The 18223-nt window shown below is 36.8% G+C and overlaps 1 protein-coding gene across 1 annotated transcript in view; it reads right to left on the bottom strand.

Moving 5' to 3' along the window:
• Window positions 1-18223, bottom strand: part of DNAL1 (dynein axonemal light chain 1) — a 39300-nt gene that overhangs the window by 5855 nt on the left and 15222 nt on the right. Inside the window, exons 5-7 of the mRNA XM_014835782.3 lie at window positions 15411-15466; window positions 5234-5360; window positions 3954-4094 (exon numbers count right to left, since the gene is read on the bottom strand). Of these exons, the coding sequence (XP_014691268.1) occupies window positions 3954-4094; window positions 5234-5360; window positions 15411-15466 (324 nt within the window). The remainder of the gene's footprint in view (window positions 1-3953; window positions 4095-5233; window positions 5361-15410; window positions 15467-18223) is intronic.

Genomic DNA, 18223 nt, shown 5'->3' with positions numbered 1-18223 from the left:
TGCAATCCCAGTGTTTACAGAAATCTGAATTTTTATGTTACTTCCCCAAATATTAAACATTAGGGATAAACTGGAAAAAAAATCCAAAGAACCAAAGCACAGAAAACAAAACAAATCTGCAGGCTCTCACTGGGTCAAGGGCCACCCATCTTCTGAGCTCTGGCATTTGAATCCTGCCCACAATCCGACCCCAAACAACTATTCAGTCTTAACTCTTCAGCTAGTCACCTTCCACTCCAGCTAAACTGATCAACTCACTGTCTCCCAAACTCATATTGCACGTTCCTACCTCTGGACTCTTGGTGAACAAAGTTCCTCCATTTTGGAACGCCCTCCCATCTCTCGTGCCACCTAAACCCTGCCCTTCATCAAGAATCCACTCCAGTGCCTCTTCCTCTGTGATCCTTTCTAAATGAACATTCACGGTCTGTATGGCAGGGGCAGAATTTTACATCTCTGTTCTCCCCACAGCATGTTTGCGGGGGGAGAGTGAATGTTTTATTGAAGGATAATATACATACAAAGTGCATAAATTATATGTGTACAGATTGATAAAAGTAAATAAAGTGAACATATCTGGTAATCAGCACCCAGATTAGGAAAACATTATCAGAAACCCAAAAACTTCCTCAGACCCCCTTCCAGTCACTATCCCCCTACAAAACATATACTCTGTCCTAATGTCTAACACCATAGGTTATTTTCCCTGTTTTTGAAATTGATATGAAGGGAATGATAAAGTATGCACTCTGCATCTGGCTTCTTTTGCTCAACACTATGTTTGTATGATTTATCTATGTTGTGTGAAGTTGTAGTTTATTCATTTCTATAATGTTCCATTGTATGAAATGTCATAATTTATTTATCTATTCTATTGTTGATGAGCATTTGGGTTGTTTCTAATTTATGGCTATTAAAATAGTGCTGCTATGAAATTCTCATACCTGTCTTTTGGTAAACAAACATATCCTTTTCTTTTGGGTATACAGCTAGGAGAAAAATTGCTGGGTCATAAGAGATATGTGCCAGCCTGGTGGTCTAGTGGTTAAGATTCGCTGCTCTTACCCCAGCAGCCCTGGTTTGTTTCCCAGTCAGGGAACCAGACCACCCACCCGCTAGTTGTTATACTGGCGGCTGTGTGTTGCTGGGATGCTGAAAGCCATGTCATCAGTATTTCAAATACCAGCAGGATCACCCACGGTGGACAGGTTTCAGCGGAGCTTCCAGACCAACACAGACTAGGAAGAAGGACCTGGCCACCCACTTCTGAAAAAATTGGCCATGAAAACACTATGAAAAGCAGCAGTGCAAAAAGACCAGGCAGTATTCTGCTCTGCTGTACACAGGGTCACTAGGAGTCAGAAGCAACTTGACAGCACTAACAACAATCAGGAATGTGTATGTAGAGCTTTTGTAGATAACGCCCGTTTTCCAAAGTGGTTATACCAAGTTATATGACCATCTGGCAGGAGAGTTGCTCTACAGCCCACTATAATTTGGTACAGTCTAGCTTTTTCATTTTAGCTTTTTCAGATCCCTCAGTTTTGCTTATAAGCAATAGAAGAGGAGCAAAAACAGGCAAGTTAGCTGCTGTAGCCATCTCTGTTCTGGTCTATCCCACTTCTAGGGGCTGTTCAAATTGGCCTGAGGTCAATGTTTGGTCCAAAAGGCTATAATGTGGCTTGGTCTATTCAGGGTCTACATGATAGGTTCTGCTCCATTCTTAAGGGAAGGAGTTCACTTCCTGTGTACAATCCTGAAGGACATAAATACAAATGATTCAAATGACTTCTAGAGTCCAACCAAAGGTGAATACAAAAAGGCTGAAGTCTAAGACTCTAATGTCTCTTTTTTCTAGTTTTTAAAATTGTGAAATATTCGTTCATACAAATACAAAACAAACAATTTAAAGAGTAACAAAACCAATGATTGTATACCCATCACCCAATTTAGGAAATAGAACATTACCAGTATCTTAGAAACCTGTTTGCCTCTTCCTGATTATTCCTGTACCTCCCCACAAGAGGTAATTTACTGTCTTTGTCATTTTATCCCTAGGTGTGTATCCAGAGAGAAAAAAGGGGAACATTCTGCATGATTCCATTTATATAAAATTCTAGAAAATACAAACTAAGCCATAGGGACCAAAAGCAGATCAGGGATTGCCCTGGGAGGGAGGGGGCAAGCAGCAGGTGGGAAGGATTACAAAGAGGCACAGGGAAACTTTTGGGGGTTATGTATATGTCCATTATCTTTATTTACCTGGCTTTATTAAGATATGATTGACATATAACATTGTGTAAGGTTAAGGTGTAAATGTGATGATTTGAAATACATATATATGACGAAATGCTTACTACAATAAGGTTAGCACATCCATCACCTCATGTCACCTTTTTGTGTGTGTGTGGTGAGAACTCTCAAGGTCTACCCTCTTAGAAACTTTCAAGTATACAATACAGTATTGTTAACTAAAGTCACTATCACATGTTCACTATCTTAATTGTGAGGATGATTTCAGAGGTATATATGTACGTCAAAACATATCAGATTATACACTTTAAATACGTGCAGTTAATTGTATGTGAATTACACCTCAATCAAGCCGTTAAAGTTTTTTGGTGTAGGAAAAGAGACTTTGACATCAATAATTCTCAATTGGAGGAGAGATGAGCACCTCTCTTCCAGGGAGGCATATCAGAATCCCCTGTAAAACTTCTTCACACTATAGACCTCTTTCACTCTTTCCCCAGAGATCTGAAATTTCCCTCCACAGGGATGCAGCCCCATTTAAGAACAACCGCCATAGTAAGCTCAGGTGGATAAAAGGGTTGAACACTGAGCTTTAGATAGAGGTGGTAAAGAAGAGACACAGACTAGGAATGATAGAATGGTAGGGCAGCAGAGGTGGTGAGCAGGGGAGAGAAGAGTTGAGGGACAAGGAAGCTTCAATCATAGACGACTAGGTCCTTTTGTTTTGAATGTGAATATCGTATGAGTTCGGTGATGAAGACAATGAGGAAAACATGCATTTGGTACATGGTATCATGATGATGATGATGATTATAATGTAGCTGGATATTACTTATTTGTTTCTTCTAAATATCTTCCTTTCCCACATTCAATCAGGTAGGCTAGTCGGCTCTGTGCTTCATTGCCTCAGGCGCAGTGTGGAAAGCAGAAACAGACCATCAAGACTTATTGGCTTTGGTCTTTGAAAAGCCTAAGAAGATCACTGAGAAGATAGTTCCTGAGAAGATGCAGAAAGATGTGGCAAAGAAGCAGGCGGATAGTAATTCTCCTTGGACTAGAAAGATATTGCCCTGGGCTGGCAGAAAAGAGGGAAGTCTGTGGGTTCTGGAACAGTTGGAATCCTGGCCTGGCTTCCTGATAGCACCACTGGGAGGAGGCAGGACCCAGAGAAGTCTGTGACTATTATCATTTCCAGTTTTTAGATTACAAAAGAACAAGGTTTGGTGAGATTAACTAGCACAACGACAAAAAGCTATGAAGCGGTAGAAGTGGGACTTGAACGCAGTCAATCAGGGATAGCTACTGACATTGACACCTATCTTAGATATTGAATAATTAAAACTGGGGAAGAGGGTGACAGAGAACACTACAATTTTGATCCAGTTGTGAAAAAGCAACTGCTTATCATTTATGTCTAATTCTTCTGCAAAATAATACCTTTGTGACTTGAGAATAAACCCAGTTTTCTTGTAAGCTTTTGGTCTACAGATGATCTTATACCAGTCTAAATATCCTAGGAGTTTTTCTTCTTTGGGTCCTGGCCCAAACCCAGACCATCAAATTTCCTGTGAACAGAAGTGGCCTTGGAGATTAGAGACAACCTATCATTTTCTTTAGTTTTACCCCTTTTCAAGATTCCATGTCACAAATTCAACTCTTATGGCTAGAAAACATTTCCAAGCTGGCTCAGAGTCACTCACCGTCCAGCTTTTTCAGTTTGGGCACTCTCTTGGTTGCCTCTTCAATCCAGTTGCCCTCAGAAGAATGTTTCTCTTCCAAGGGATTGCCTACAAACACCAAGTCTTCCAGGCAGGGCAGTTCTGCTAGCTTTACAAATTCAGCTACAAGTACAAAGAATACATTCCATATTAAAATGGCAAGTTTCACTATTACGATTTTGGGAGTTGAATTCCAATATCACTAGCTCTCGGCTTGTGACTAATCAGAACAATTCACTGTTTAAGATTTTCAAGGAAGTGAGGGAAGCTAAACCATATGAAGTCATTCTCTGAAGATACATGGAAAGGGAGGGAAAAAGAAAACATACTTCTACCTTTGCCAGCCTAAGGATGGGATAAGAAGAGGAGCTAAGGTTCAGAATCATAAGAGCAGCACATCAATGAGCAGCAACAGGTCTTCTCTCTGTCGTACTGCAGCAGTATGCGCTAGGCTAAACTGCTTTTGTCTCTGCACATTCCCTCACCTTTAATTCTTTTTTTTTTTTTTTAAAGATTGGCACCTGAGCTAACAACTGTTGCCAATCTTCTTTTTTTTCTTTCCTGCTTTTTCTCTCCAAATCCCCCCAGTACATAGTTGCATATTTTAGTTGTGGGTCCTTCTAGTTGTGGCATGTGGGACGCTGCCTCAGCATGGCCTGACAAGTGGTGCCAGGTCCGAGCCCAGGATCTGAACCAGTGAAACCCTGGGCCGCCGAAGTGGAGTGTGCGAACTTAACCACTTGGCCACGGGGCCAGCCCCTCACCTTTAATTCTTAAAGCAACTCATTCAAACCTCTATTGCAGAACTTATCACAGTTTCATAATTATTCCCTTATGAACTAATCTTCCCCACTAAGCTGTGAACTCTGTGAGGGCAGGAATAGTGTCCTATTCAACTGTGTATCTCAAGAGCTTGGCATAGCTCACGGCACATAATGGGGTTTTAGTAAATGCTGAATGGATAATGTACAATAAAAAAGCAAAGCAACAGAGACGTCAAAAAGGTCTTCCATCCAAGAATTATTAAATTTAAACTGATTCCTTTCAGCCTTTGATAATTTAAATTTTTTTCATGATTAACATGACCAGGATCTATTCCAAGTAAATATTTAAATTTAAATTTCAAGCGCTGAGCTGAAATACAGGAACTCCTACAGCTATTTGCCTCTGTGCTTAGAAAAAAAAGTCCCCATTTTGCCTCCTGTCCCCTATGGGCTATTTCCTATAGACAGGAGGTAGAAGGTTAGCAAGCCTCAGCTTACCCCAGTCCTTCACCAGGTTATTAGACATGTAGAGAATCTTCAATTTCTTCATTACATGGATCCCTTTCAACTTCTCAATAAAATTGTAGGAGATCCACAGTTCTTCTAATGTGTCCCCGACGGCTTCCTGAAAAAGAAAGCAATCTGATTTACATGCTTATTTTTAAGCTTTTCCTTCTGCCTCTTCCTTATAAAGATAAAGACGATGGCCTTCAGAGAGAACTGAGACCCACCTGTCCACTGGCAGGAGAGCTGAAGGCTGTGTGGGAGTTTTTTCTCATTAAGAAAGCCAAGTAGAACATTCTCTTCCTCTCTCCAAACTGATCTGAACTAAGAATAGCTATTGAAATCACCAAGAGGGGAAATAATAGCACTATTTTATCACTTTTATTGAATGGTATAGCTTTCAAATTACTTCCCTCTACATTATATTATTTGATCCTTATAATATTTAAGATGGGCAAAGCAAAAAATTTTATTTCTATTATAGAGAGATTAAGGGCTTTTTCTAAGATTACAATGCTATTAAATAGTGGAGCTAGGTCTAAAATTCAGGGTTTTAAAAAAATATTTATTATGGAAACTTACAAACATAAAAAAGTCAAAAGAATTTTATAGTAAATATCCATATATCCACTACCCAGATTTCTACCATTGAACATTTTACTATCCTTTTCCTACCATATGTCTGTCCATCTATCTATCAATCAATTAATCTTATTTTTTTGATGTATAAAATTCAGTTTAAGTATAAAATTATATCATTCTCTTAAATGCTAGACATAATCAATGGCAGCACAAAGACTTTTCCTTCTTTTACAGGCATAAATGTAGTGATTATTTCTTCCTTAAAAAACAAAAAAATACTAGTCAGGATCAATTAAATGCTCAATCCCCTCTTAACCTAAAAAATTTACCTACATCCACACGGTAATGTCTAGAATGTGAGGCCCAGGTCTACGTCCTGGTAACTGCCCCTTCAGAGAATATAGACAGAATAAATGTTCCCTGGATAAAGATCCTTAAGGGATTTTCCATACTGGTGGAACCAAGGCAAAAAGCTGAGAATGGAGTGGCCTGAGTTATTTCTGTGTGCCATTCCAACTCCCACAACTCATCTTAGTTTCAGCTTTCTGGGTAGAAGAAACAACAGTTTCAAAGTAACAGAAACTTTTAAATCAGTCCGTCCTGGCACTCTTATATCAGAACTTCATGATTTCACCAAACGCCCTCAGCTATTATTCTAATATAATCTCCCAAAGGATCTAATTAGTATATCATATATATCTTTCAGAAGAGGGGAATAAGGCTTCAGATAATTTAAACTTTATCGCATACATATTCATTGCACTGCATCCCCATCCATCTCATTTCTCCAATTTAGAAACTGTGAGGTAGCAGAAAAAATACTGATTAAATACTGACTAGAAGATTTAGGCTCAATTCTGGGTTCTGCCACTTATTTAGTGTCATTCTACATGTGCAGATGAGGACTCTTGGTCAATTTTTACATAGCCAATTGATCAATTCTCCAAATAGCCATTTGCTGAATTGACTCTTTTACTGATTTACTAAAAAATTAACTACTTAAAAATGATAACAATTCATTTTAGAGAGGATTGGCTAGAAGGATCTTTAGATGGGATAACTTTTGAAGATGTCTGTGACGCTTTGTTCACTCATTTGATGCATTAATTTAGTTTTAGTTTAGCTTTCAGCCATTTCAACGGAGCTGTTTTGCCATAACCAAATTTCAGTGCATTTTTGGACTTTCTTTGGGAATAGGACTTTGCAGAATGAGATTTTCTTATGTATATTGACTTACAAATGTTGCACAGATTTTGGATACCCAGGGCGTAGTTCTGTCTTTCAAAACATTCTCAAGCTGTTCCACTGTCTTCTGTACTTCCATGAATATAAAGATTTGCTAATCAGCTCAATTAGATTACTTTTTATGGGTTTTAATCATCTAAGAAGTGATCAGTGTCTAAAATAGGAAACACATTCTACAAAGATGGACTGACAAATCCAACAGCTGAGATGAAATAGCTGCAGTAAAATTAAGACTAAATAAAATCTTAAAGAAAATTGCAAAGGGTGTTGAAACCATCCCAGCAACACAATTTTCTATATATTTGTAAGCAGGTAATAAAGACAAGATTTTGGTGAAGCAATCTGGTGAATATCAATCAGTAAAACCAGGCTAAGTTTGTGTGAATCAATTCAGTGAAATCTGCCATTCAATAAACTAGTCCTTTGGAGAACTGGACCTTGAGTGAACAGGCATTTAGCAAACTGGTCTGCTTCTCTATGTGAACAAATAATTTCTCTTCTTAGTTTCTTAATCTGTAAAATGAGGAAGTTGGCACAATGAGATACCACCTTACACCCATTAGGATGGCTACAATCAAACGAACAGAAAATAACAAGTATTGTCAAGGATAGGGAGAAATCGGAACCCTGTACACTGCTGGTGGGAACAGAAAATGGTGCAGATGCTATGGAAAACAGTTTGGTGGTTCTTCCAAAAATTAACAACATATGATCCAGCAACCCCCACTTCTTGGCATGTATCCAGAAGAAGTGAAAGCAGAGTTTAAAAGAGATATTTGGATACTCATGTTCATAGCAGCGTTATTAACAATAGACAAAAGATGGAAACGACCCAAGTGCCTGTCACAGATGAACGGATAAACAAAATACGGTATACATTTATATATATATATATAGATATACAATAAAATATTATTCATTCTTAAAACCAAAAGAAATTCTGATACATGCTACAACATGGATGAACCCTGAAGAATTATGCTAAGTGAAATAAGCCAGTCACAAAAAGACAAATACTGTATGATTCCATGTATAAGAGGTATCTAAGAGTAGTCAGATTCATAGAGACAGAAAGTAGAACGGTGGTTGTGAGAGCTGGGGGGAGGGAACAATGGGAAGTTATTGTTTAATGTGTATGGAAGTTCAGTTTTATAAGATGAGAACAATCCTGGAGACGGATGGTTGTGATGGTTGTACAATAACGCTAATATACTTAATACCACTGAACTGTGCACTTAAAAATGGTTACCACGGTAAATTTTATATTATGTGTATTTTACCACAATAAAAAAATGGAAAAAGAAATGAGGAGATTGGACAAGAAGTTCTCTAAGGTCCCTTTCAGCTATTAAAGTTTATGATTCTTTGAGGTCAGCAAACCATGAGTACTGAAAACAAAAAAGTAAGTATCTGTTCTGTGAACAGGATCATGTTGATGGTTGTAGGAGTTGGAAGGGCTTAAAGGAGTGCTGTAAAATCTCTATTTTGAACTACACAAAATGATGGATTATTATTGTTATGATTGCTTTGTATATAAAGTAATGAATTGAGATAACATACTGACCTGTAAACAATTAAGAACCTGACCTGTAAACAGTTAAGAACTGCTTGTATGTGGTTTATTACAAGACAAATATACAAAAATAAATAGCTTTTATTTTATAAACAGGAAGTCAGTAGAGAGAAATTACCTCATTCATCATAGCAACAAAACATTATAAATTTCCTAGCAATACCTTTTCGTATGAGAAATGTTCAAGGCCTTATAGGAATTAAAACTATAAAATCCTACTAAAAGACATAAAAAATCTGAATAAATCTGCCTGTAAGGGAAAACTCATTTTATAAAGATATCAATTCTCTCCAAATCAATATATGAATTCAATACAATTCCAATGGGAATTTATTTTTATGAATTTGATAAGCTGATTTTCAAGTTTCTCTTCAAGAGTAAATGTCCAATAAAAGCCTCAAACATTTTTAACAAGGAGAGAGGACTTGTCCCAAGAGGTATCAAAACATAAAGCTAGAGACTGGCCCGGTGGCGCAGCCGTTAAGTTCGCATGTTCCACTTCAGTGGCCCAGGGTTCGCCGGTTCGGATCCCGGGTGTGGACATGGCACCGCTTGGCAAGCCATGCTGTGGTAGGCGTCCCACATATAAAGTACAGGAAGATAGGCCCGGATGTTAGCTCAGGGCCAGTCTTCCTCAGCAAAAAGAGGAGGATTGTCGACAGATGTTAGCTCAGGGCTGATCTTCCTCAAAAAAAAAAAAAAAATACCCATAAAGCTAATGAAAATTAAGGTAGCATGATATTGAAGCTGGAATATATAGGTAAAACCACAAACAGAAAGAAACTTGACTATCCAGGAAACTACACATGCACATACACGAGTAGGTGGCATTTCCAAACAGAGGGAAAAGGGGACTTTTCAATATATGGCAAACCATTTGGAGGAAAAAAATAAAGTTTGATACCTGCTTCATGAAACATGCAAAAATAAACTCCAGATGGATTAAAGGTATAAACTTTAAAAATTTATACTTAAAAATACTATAGAAGTACTAGAAGAAAATATAAGACTATTTTTATAATTTAAAAGCAAAGACCTTCCGTATAAGATACAAAACACATAAGTCATAAGGCGAGACAAATAAAAAATTTAAAACTCCATATGGCAACTATGAATAAAGTAAGAAGACAAGTGATAAACTAAGAGAAAATACATTTAACAATTCTGAAAACTATCTGCATTAAATTGTAGTGAGGAGTCTGCAATCAGATTGCCTGGATTTGACTACCTTGGCTAAGTCCTCTGCCTCCTGACTCCTATTCCCTCCTGTCCTCCTCTCCTTCATCACCTTCTTTTTTGTTTGGTTACCTATTCATCCCTAGATGGACACTTGTGTTGCTTCCACTTTTTGGCTATTGTGAATAATGCTGCTATGAACATGAGTATACAAATACTTTGTATTTTTTTGGGTTGGGAAGCATTAGTTTTTTTAAATTTAGTGAGTAACATACAAGATAATGAAAAAAAATCAAACAGTAAAACAAGTATAAAAAGACAAGTCTCCTTCTCACCCCACACCTCTTCTCTTCCCCAGAGGTAACAGCTATCACCAGAAATATCCTATGCACATACATGCACATAGCAAAATCCATTTTGCTTTTTTTCACTTAACAATATATCTTGAAAATTACTCCATTTAAGCACATACAGTTAAGTCCTACCTCATTTCCCCCCAGGTATATTATTTATTTATTTAGCTAGTCTACTACTGATAGACACTTAGTTGTTGCCATCTCTAATACAAGCTATGTTGCAATGAACATACTTGGCTCACTGTCTTTGTTCACGTATGTGAGTGTGAAAGACTCCTACATAGAGAATAGTTGAGACAAAGTGAATACACATTGAAGACCGTGATAGCTAATGACAAACTGGCCATCTCAGCAAGTGTTTAAGAGAGCCATTCACTGTACTTGGGCAGTTGAAACAACTACCTAAGCCTCAGTTTCTGTATCGTAAAATGAGGACATTATCTACTTGTTGTAAGTTTTAAATGAGATAATGCATGTAAAGAGTCTGCTACATAAATGTTAACTGCAACAACAATAATAATAACATTCTCAATAATGGATAATTATTAGGAATATTGAAGAGTGACTAGAATTGAATAAGAAAAAGATAAAGCAAGTAGGAAAATGGGTAAAAAATATGTTTGGCCAATTTCCAAAACAAACATACAGAACTAATAAGCATATAAAAGAGATGTTTGAAGTCACAACTAACTAGAGAATACAGATTAAAACAACACAATGCTCCATTTTTACCTATCATATTGGCGAATATTAAAAACATGGATAACACTTAGGGATGTTGAGGGCGGGGGAGATAATCCCCACCAAATATACCATTGACAGAAGTAGAAACTGGCATAAGCATTGTGGCAGCAATTTGAGGTACCTATAAAAAATTTAAACACACAAAAATATCCTCAGCACTTCCACTTTTAGGAATCTAGCCTATGTAAATACTCAAATAACTGCTGAAGGATATATGTGCAAAGATGTTCACTGCAGCAAGATTTGTAACAGCAAAAAAAAAAAAAAGAGATATCCCTTCCTCTAGAAAGTTGCTGGAAATAATCTAAATGCTCAGTAGTATAGGAATAGTTAAAAACATTGATGTATACTGATACTGTGGAAAACTGTTTTTTGCTGTTAGTGCCATCGAGTCGATTTTGACTCCTAGTGACCCTGTGTACAGCACAGCGGAACCCTGCCAGTCTTTTTTTGCATCATCCTCTCACCTTCTGGTGCTATATTAGACGGTGCTCCACTGCTATTCATGGGGTTTTCAGGGCCAATTTGTTTGGAAGTGGGTGGTCAAGTCCTTCTTCCTAGTCTGTCTTAGTCTGGAAGGTCCACTGAAACCTGCCCACCATGGGTGACCCTGATGATATTTGAAATACCAGTGGTATAGCTTTCAGCATCACAGCAACAGACAGCTGCTACAGTGTGACAGTGGAAAACCATACAGCTATTTTTAAAAAATGCATTAAATTTGCATGTTTTGACAAGGAAGGATTTTCTTGATATATCATTGGATGAAAAAGCAGAAAAAATGTGCCTTGTATATTATCAGTGCAAACATATTTAACATATATATATGCATACACACACATGCACGCACATGCACACACACAGATATCTATTTGTATGTGCACAGAAAAAAATTTTAAAGATACAAAACAATATTATCTCTGTTACCTCAAGGAGTTGGGGAGGTTGGTAGAAATAGGAAAGACTTAGTATATTTCATACATTTATGAATTGCTTGATTTGTTTTTTACCATTAACATATATTACTCTTAGAATTAAAAATTTAGCCTAATAGTTTTTAGAATTAGTTAACATACATTAAGTCACTCAATAAATATTTATAGAGTGTCTACTACATGTATCAAGCACTAATGTAGATGCTGATGAACAAAACTGACGTGCTCTTTAGGATTCGCGTGCGTGTGAGAGAGAGAAAGAAACAGAGAGAGGGAGAGAGAACAAACAAATAAGAATTTCAGATAATAACAAGAAAGATGAAAAAAATTGTAAGTGGTAAGAGCTATTGCCTAGAGGGCTGCTTTAGATATCAGGTAGTCGGGTCACTTTTGAGGGGTTGACATCTGAGCTCAAGTGTGAAGGCTAGGAAGGAGCCAGTAATGTGGAAATGCAGGGTGACAGAGTTTCCGTGGCAGAGGAAGCAGCAAGTAAAAAGGTCCTCAAGTGGGAATGGACTTGGCATGTTCAAGGAAGAACAAGAATGCCACTGGCTCAAGAGTAATGTGAAATGATCTGAAAGGAAGGCAGAGGCCAGATCATAAGTACGAATGGGGTTATAATGTACCTTAACAGTCGGTTTTCCTAAGTAGTTTTAAACAGACCCCTTCCCTTCAATTTAACACTCCATGTTTCACATATTAGAGTAGTCATTTGTAACCTATTGTGGCAGCTACTTAAACCATGCTATGAGGCTGGTGTGCCTAGATGAATAAATCAGTTAGTATGTGAACCTACTTAAAGCCCAGCACCTGTATCCCTAGGCAGATTTATTTTTCTTTAGTCTAGGTGTAAGTAGCAAAGCTTTCAGACTAGGAAAATGTTGGTTTTGGTGTATGTATGGTGTATGTACACACATACACACACACCCACATACACACATCCTGGAAAGAAAACCAACTGTTGGGTGTAATTGATAGGAGTCTATAGAAGGTGAAGAGCTCTAAGCAAGTGATGGTTCAGCTGGATAATATCTCCATACGTGCCTTTAATCCTATATTCACAATTTCTTTGTGGTTTCTAGGTATATATTACATTTTTATATTATAGCAATACTTGAGAATCTGGTGTTCCATAAATACCTGGGGGAACATCATGTATCTATCTTATTGATCCTAAAAATTATGGGGTACATTTATTTACAAACTCTTGCTTTACAGATAATTCAAAGTAAATAATGTTTAGTAAGAGGTATAATAAATTCTGAATTTTTCTTACTACAACTTATTATTTTAGCCATTATGAATAATGATGAACTTTTTACCATCTAAGGCTCAGACAATAGAGAGACGGCAAAATATCTTTAAATTTACCAATGGTTTAGAAAAACAAAAACATTTTTTTACAGAACATTAAGGGTTTTACTCATTATCTCTAACTAGAAAGCAAACAATTCAACTACTGGTTATTGTTTTAGGGGAGAAAACTTTATTTTACTCTAGAACGTAATCTCTAAGAATTTCCAAGCATTTACAAATTTATTAATAACACTTTTTGTGGGTAAGTAGACACACAGAAGTGGGAATATTATTCAGAAAATTTAAGATAATCCAGAATTGCACCTCTGAACACTGACTCCTATTCAGGTATAGCAGCTGCTTCTGTAACGGGGGAATGGCCATTTAGCCTGCCTGGTCTTGGGAGGTTATTATTGGCAAGCACTGCAGTTTCAGCCCCACTGGCTCTTAGGAAGGAGAAACTAGACTTATTGGGAGGCAGGGAAGGCGGCTAGAGTCATAAATTTCAGAATGTTTATTAATTACTTAACAATAAACACTTTAAAAAAATGATTGTCTTTTGGGGAACAGACACAAGAAAAAGAAATCAGCTTCATCTTTCCTGAAATTGCCTGGTTTTACAATATTGTTTCATCTCAACTTTTTTGCAGGGAAATTCAAAGGCCAATAAATATACAAATAGAATACATTGTCAAAAACTTAAAAAATTTTGAGGCTGGCCTGGCCATGTAGTGGTTAAGTTCATGGAAGGACTTACAACTAGGATACACAGCCTATGTACTGGGGCTTTGGGGAGAAAAAGAGAGGAAAGGGGCTGGCCTGTGGCCGAGTGGTTGGGTTTGCGCTCTCTGCTTTGGCAGCCCAGGGTTTTATCAGTTCAGATCCTGGGCGTAGACGTAGCACCACTCATTGGGCCATGCTGAGGCGGTGTCCCATATAGCACAACTAGAAGGATCTAAAACTGCAATATACAACTATGTACTGGGGGTGCTTTGGGGAGAAGAAGAAGGGAAAACAAAAGACTGGCAACAGATGTTAGCTCAGGGCCAATCTTTCTCATCAAAAAGCATACCTTAAAAAAAAAAAAGTCTTCTCTTTTCCCATAGGAAAAAAAAAATTTTTTTTAAATGCCAAAGGTTGGTAAGGGGAAATGGGAACACTCATCCATTACTGGTGAGAGTATAAATTGTTACAAACTTTCCGAAGGGTAACTTGATAATATGTCACAAAAACTTTAAAAGAAATTCATACCTTTTGACCCAGCAAGTCCATTTCAAAGAATTTATCCAAGGAATTATTCATAGATGTATGCAATAATATAGCTAAAAGGAGATTCATAACAGCATTTATTATAATAACTCCCAACTGGAAATAATGAATAATAAATAACTGATTTAAATAAATTATGGTACATCAATAAAATAGAATATCATGCTGTTATTAAAAAAAGATATGGTAGAAAATTATTTTAAAAACTTTAGGCACATCCTCGGATCAAAAACTTCCAAAGGCTTTTCAAACCACTTGGAAAAAAATCTAAAATCTTAAGACCTATAAGGCCTGATGTGGCCTGGCTCCTGGCTCCCTCTTCAGCCTTACTGAGGACAATTCTCCTTCCTTCATTCAACTCTTTTGCTCTTACTCAAGCAGACCATGCAGCTTCAGTTTCAGGACATCTGCACTTGCTGTCCCATCTCAGCCAGCAGCACTTGCTCCTCTGTCAGCTCTATAGCCTGCACTCCTCACTTCCAGAGAAGACTTCCCATCAATCTATGTTCTCTCATATGCCTCGTTTTTCTTCATTGCATTCATCACCACCTGATGTATTATACAATTATTTTCTGGTCTGTCTCCCACCACTGTAATGTAAGTTCTATGAGAGAAAGGACTTTATTTTATATTCTGCTGTATCTCTAGTGCCTAGAACAGTGCCTGGCAAAGTAGGCATTCAAGAAATATATTGAATGGCTTTGTTGAATGAACGAATGACATGGAAAAATGATCTTTACATATTAAGTAAGAAAAAAGGGAGATGCAAAACAATATGTATAGTATGATTTCATTCTCTACACAGCCATTGAAAAATAGAAAAAAAAGCAAGAAAGATGTCAATCAAAATGTTAGCAGTATTTAAATTGTCAGTGGCTTTTTAGGTACTTTTTATAGCTGATTTCCTATTTTGTAAAGTTTCTGCAATGGACAAGTATTATTTGTATACTAAGGAAAAAGTGTATGCTTTTTAAAATTAATAAATAACAACCTACCAGTCCATTTAAGTTCTTTATGTTGTTTCTTCCTAAAGACAATATCCTCAAGTTTTCTGTAGTGGAAAAAAAGCAATTTTTTGTTTATGAGAATCATATTGCACAATTGTTATAAATCTAGTATAATAAAGCTTTAATAAGTTTTATATAGTAAATATCCTTATATAATGGGTAAGACAGGCTGTATTAATAAAAAGTGGTAATCAACTAGGATATAACATTGACCTATCATCTAAGATAAACACTACAACTATAATTTCTCATTACGCCAATATTACATATAAAAATAGTTAGCTATTTGGAATGCATGGTCTTAAATTGCTGGCTAGTAAAAATATTACAAGGTTAAAATAAAAGTAAAGAAGATTTGAACTTTAAATTTGGGGGCATATACATTTCAAACCTCTTACAGTATGAGGACTCACACCAGAAAACAGAAACACACATGTACAGTCTGCCTCATTCCACACAATATGAGAAGTGAAAGCAAATGAATTAGCGTTTGAAAAATCTTTTGCTTTCAATCTTTTAAATAATTATAGATTATGATTTGGTTTAAAAAATGCCTATTTGTATTTTTTAAAAGGATGTTTCTATTTGTATATCTATAGACTACTTCTGGAAGAGAAAAAAGAAAGTAGAAACAGTAGTGCTTTTGGGGAGGAACTGAGTCTATGCTTAAAGGGAGACTTTTTTTCATTGTAACCTCTTTCAAACTAAAATTTGCATAAAACCATGTACTTGTATTATTTTTTAAAATTAAAAAAAAGATTTCTTGTACAACACAGGAAACCTCATTTCTGTTTTAAAAAAGTACTTTGATTACTTACACATAAGTTATACATTTCATTTTCACAGCTTAAACTTCTATAACTACACTGTCTAATATGGTAGGTTACTAGCCACATGTGGCTATTTAAATTAATTAACTACAGTTAAAACTTCAGTTTCTCAGTTACACTAGCCACATTTCAAGAGCTTAATAATTGTACATGGCTAGTGGCAACTGTACTGTGACAGTGCAGACAGTTCTATTAGGTGGCACTAGTCTGTAACATCTATAATTCAATGGTTAAGAACACAAATCTAATTAACTGAGTTCCAATCTCAACCCTCTGTGGGAGCACCCAAGCCTCTTTGAATCTCAGTTTCAGCATATATAAAATGAGGAAATATCTATCTTATAAGACTGTAAGGATTAAATAAGATAACTGTCTAAAACAGTCAGCATAATGCCTAATCTATAGTAAGTACAAACAAATGGTGTTTGTATGTGTGTGTGTATCAGGCATACATAGTTACATAAACTTTAGTTTTAATTTAATAAATTATTTTAAATTCTTTTATGAGAAACATTTAACTTTCAGAACAATGCATTTTATGAGTGATCTAATTCATGCAAAATGGTTTAACTATTGAAACAAGACCCCATGTTACAGGCTGAATTGTGTCCCCTCAAAATTCAACTGTTGAAGTCCTAACCTCCAGTACCTCAGAATGTGACTGTATTTGGATATAGAGCCTTTGAAGAGGTAATTAAGGTAAAATGAGATCATTTTAGGTAAAATTCAATATGCCTGGTGCCATCATAAGAGGAGATTAGGATACAGACAGAAACAGAGAAAAGACCATGTGAAGACAAAGGGAAAAGATGGCATGCAGAAGCCAAGGAGACAGGGCTCAGAAGAAATCAATCCCGCTGACCCCTTGATCTTAGGCTTCCAGCCTCCACAACTGTGAGAAAATAAATTTCTGTTGTTGAAGCCACCAGTCTATGGGATTCGTTACGGCAGCCCCAGCAAACTAATATACCCCATACAACTATAATGTGTGAAAATTAAATGTTTAAGAAAACCACATAATCGATTATTCTTTAAAGCTTCCTGACATGGAAAAATTACCATTTTATTTTTTCGATTTCATGCAGAATAAAAAGCTTATTCAAAAAGTTTTTCATTTAACACATAATCATTATCTATTACATGCCAGAAACAGTTATAAGCACTTGCAATATAACAGTGATAAGACAGATAAAACTTTCTGCTATCATGGAGCTAACATTTGGCAGATAATAAACAAAATAAGTGAGTATATCAGATAGCGAAAAGTGTGAAGGACAAAAAAAGCAGGTAAAAGGAATTGAATGTTAGGGGGTTGGGAGCAGTTGACATTTTAGATAGAAGGTGATTTTTAAGTAAAGACTCAAAGGAAGTGAGGCAGCTAGCCATGAGGATATCTGGGGGAAGAACATTTACAGGCAGAGGGAACTTCAAGTGCAAAGGCAATGAGGCAGAAGTGCTCATGAAACACAAGGGAGAGTAACAGGAGATAAAATTAGAAAGATAATAGGCCTCATAGGGGATGTGTAAGAGAGGAGTCAAGAAATTATCAAGGAGTGTGGTCTGAGCAACTGGAAGAATGGAGCTGTTGCTATCTGAAACAAACATACAAGAAGTTGGTTTAGGTGTGGCTGGGAAGGCTATCAGCACTCAGTTTTGGACACGTTAAGTATGAGATGGCTTTTAGCCATCCAATGGAAATATCAGGGAAGTGAATCTGAATCTGGAGCTCAGAGGAGACGTCTGGACTAGAGAGAGAAATTTGGGAGCCATCAGCGTATAGATGGTAAAGCCATAATCTGGATGAAATAATCTAGGGAGTAGGCGAAGGTAGAAAAGAGAAGAGATCCGAAACCTGAGTCCTGGGGTACTCCAACATTTAAAAGTTGGGGACACGAGACTGGGAAGAAGTAGCCAGAAAGGCAGGAGGAAATCAGGAGGGCATAGTGTCCTAGAAGCCAAATACTGAAATTG

This window comes from Equus asinus, chromosome 7 (genome assembly GCF_041296235.1).
Source record: "Equus asinus isolate D_3611 breed Donkey chromosome 7, EquAss-T2T_v2, whole genome shotgun sequence".
Classification (NCBI taxonomy): domain Eukaryota; kingdom Metazoa; phylum Chordata; class Mammalia; order Perissodactyla; family Equidae; genus Equus; species Equus asinus.
Note: the sequence above shows the minus strand (reverse complement) of the source record. Positions and strands in the feature narration are given on the sequence as shown.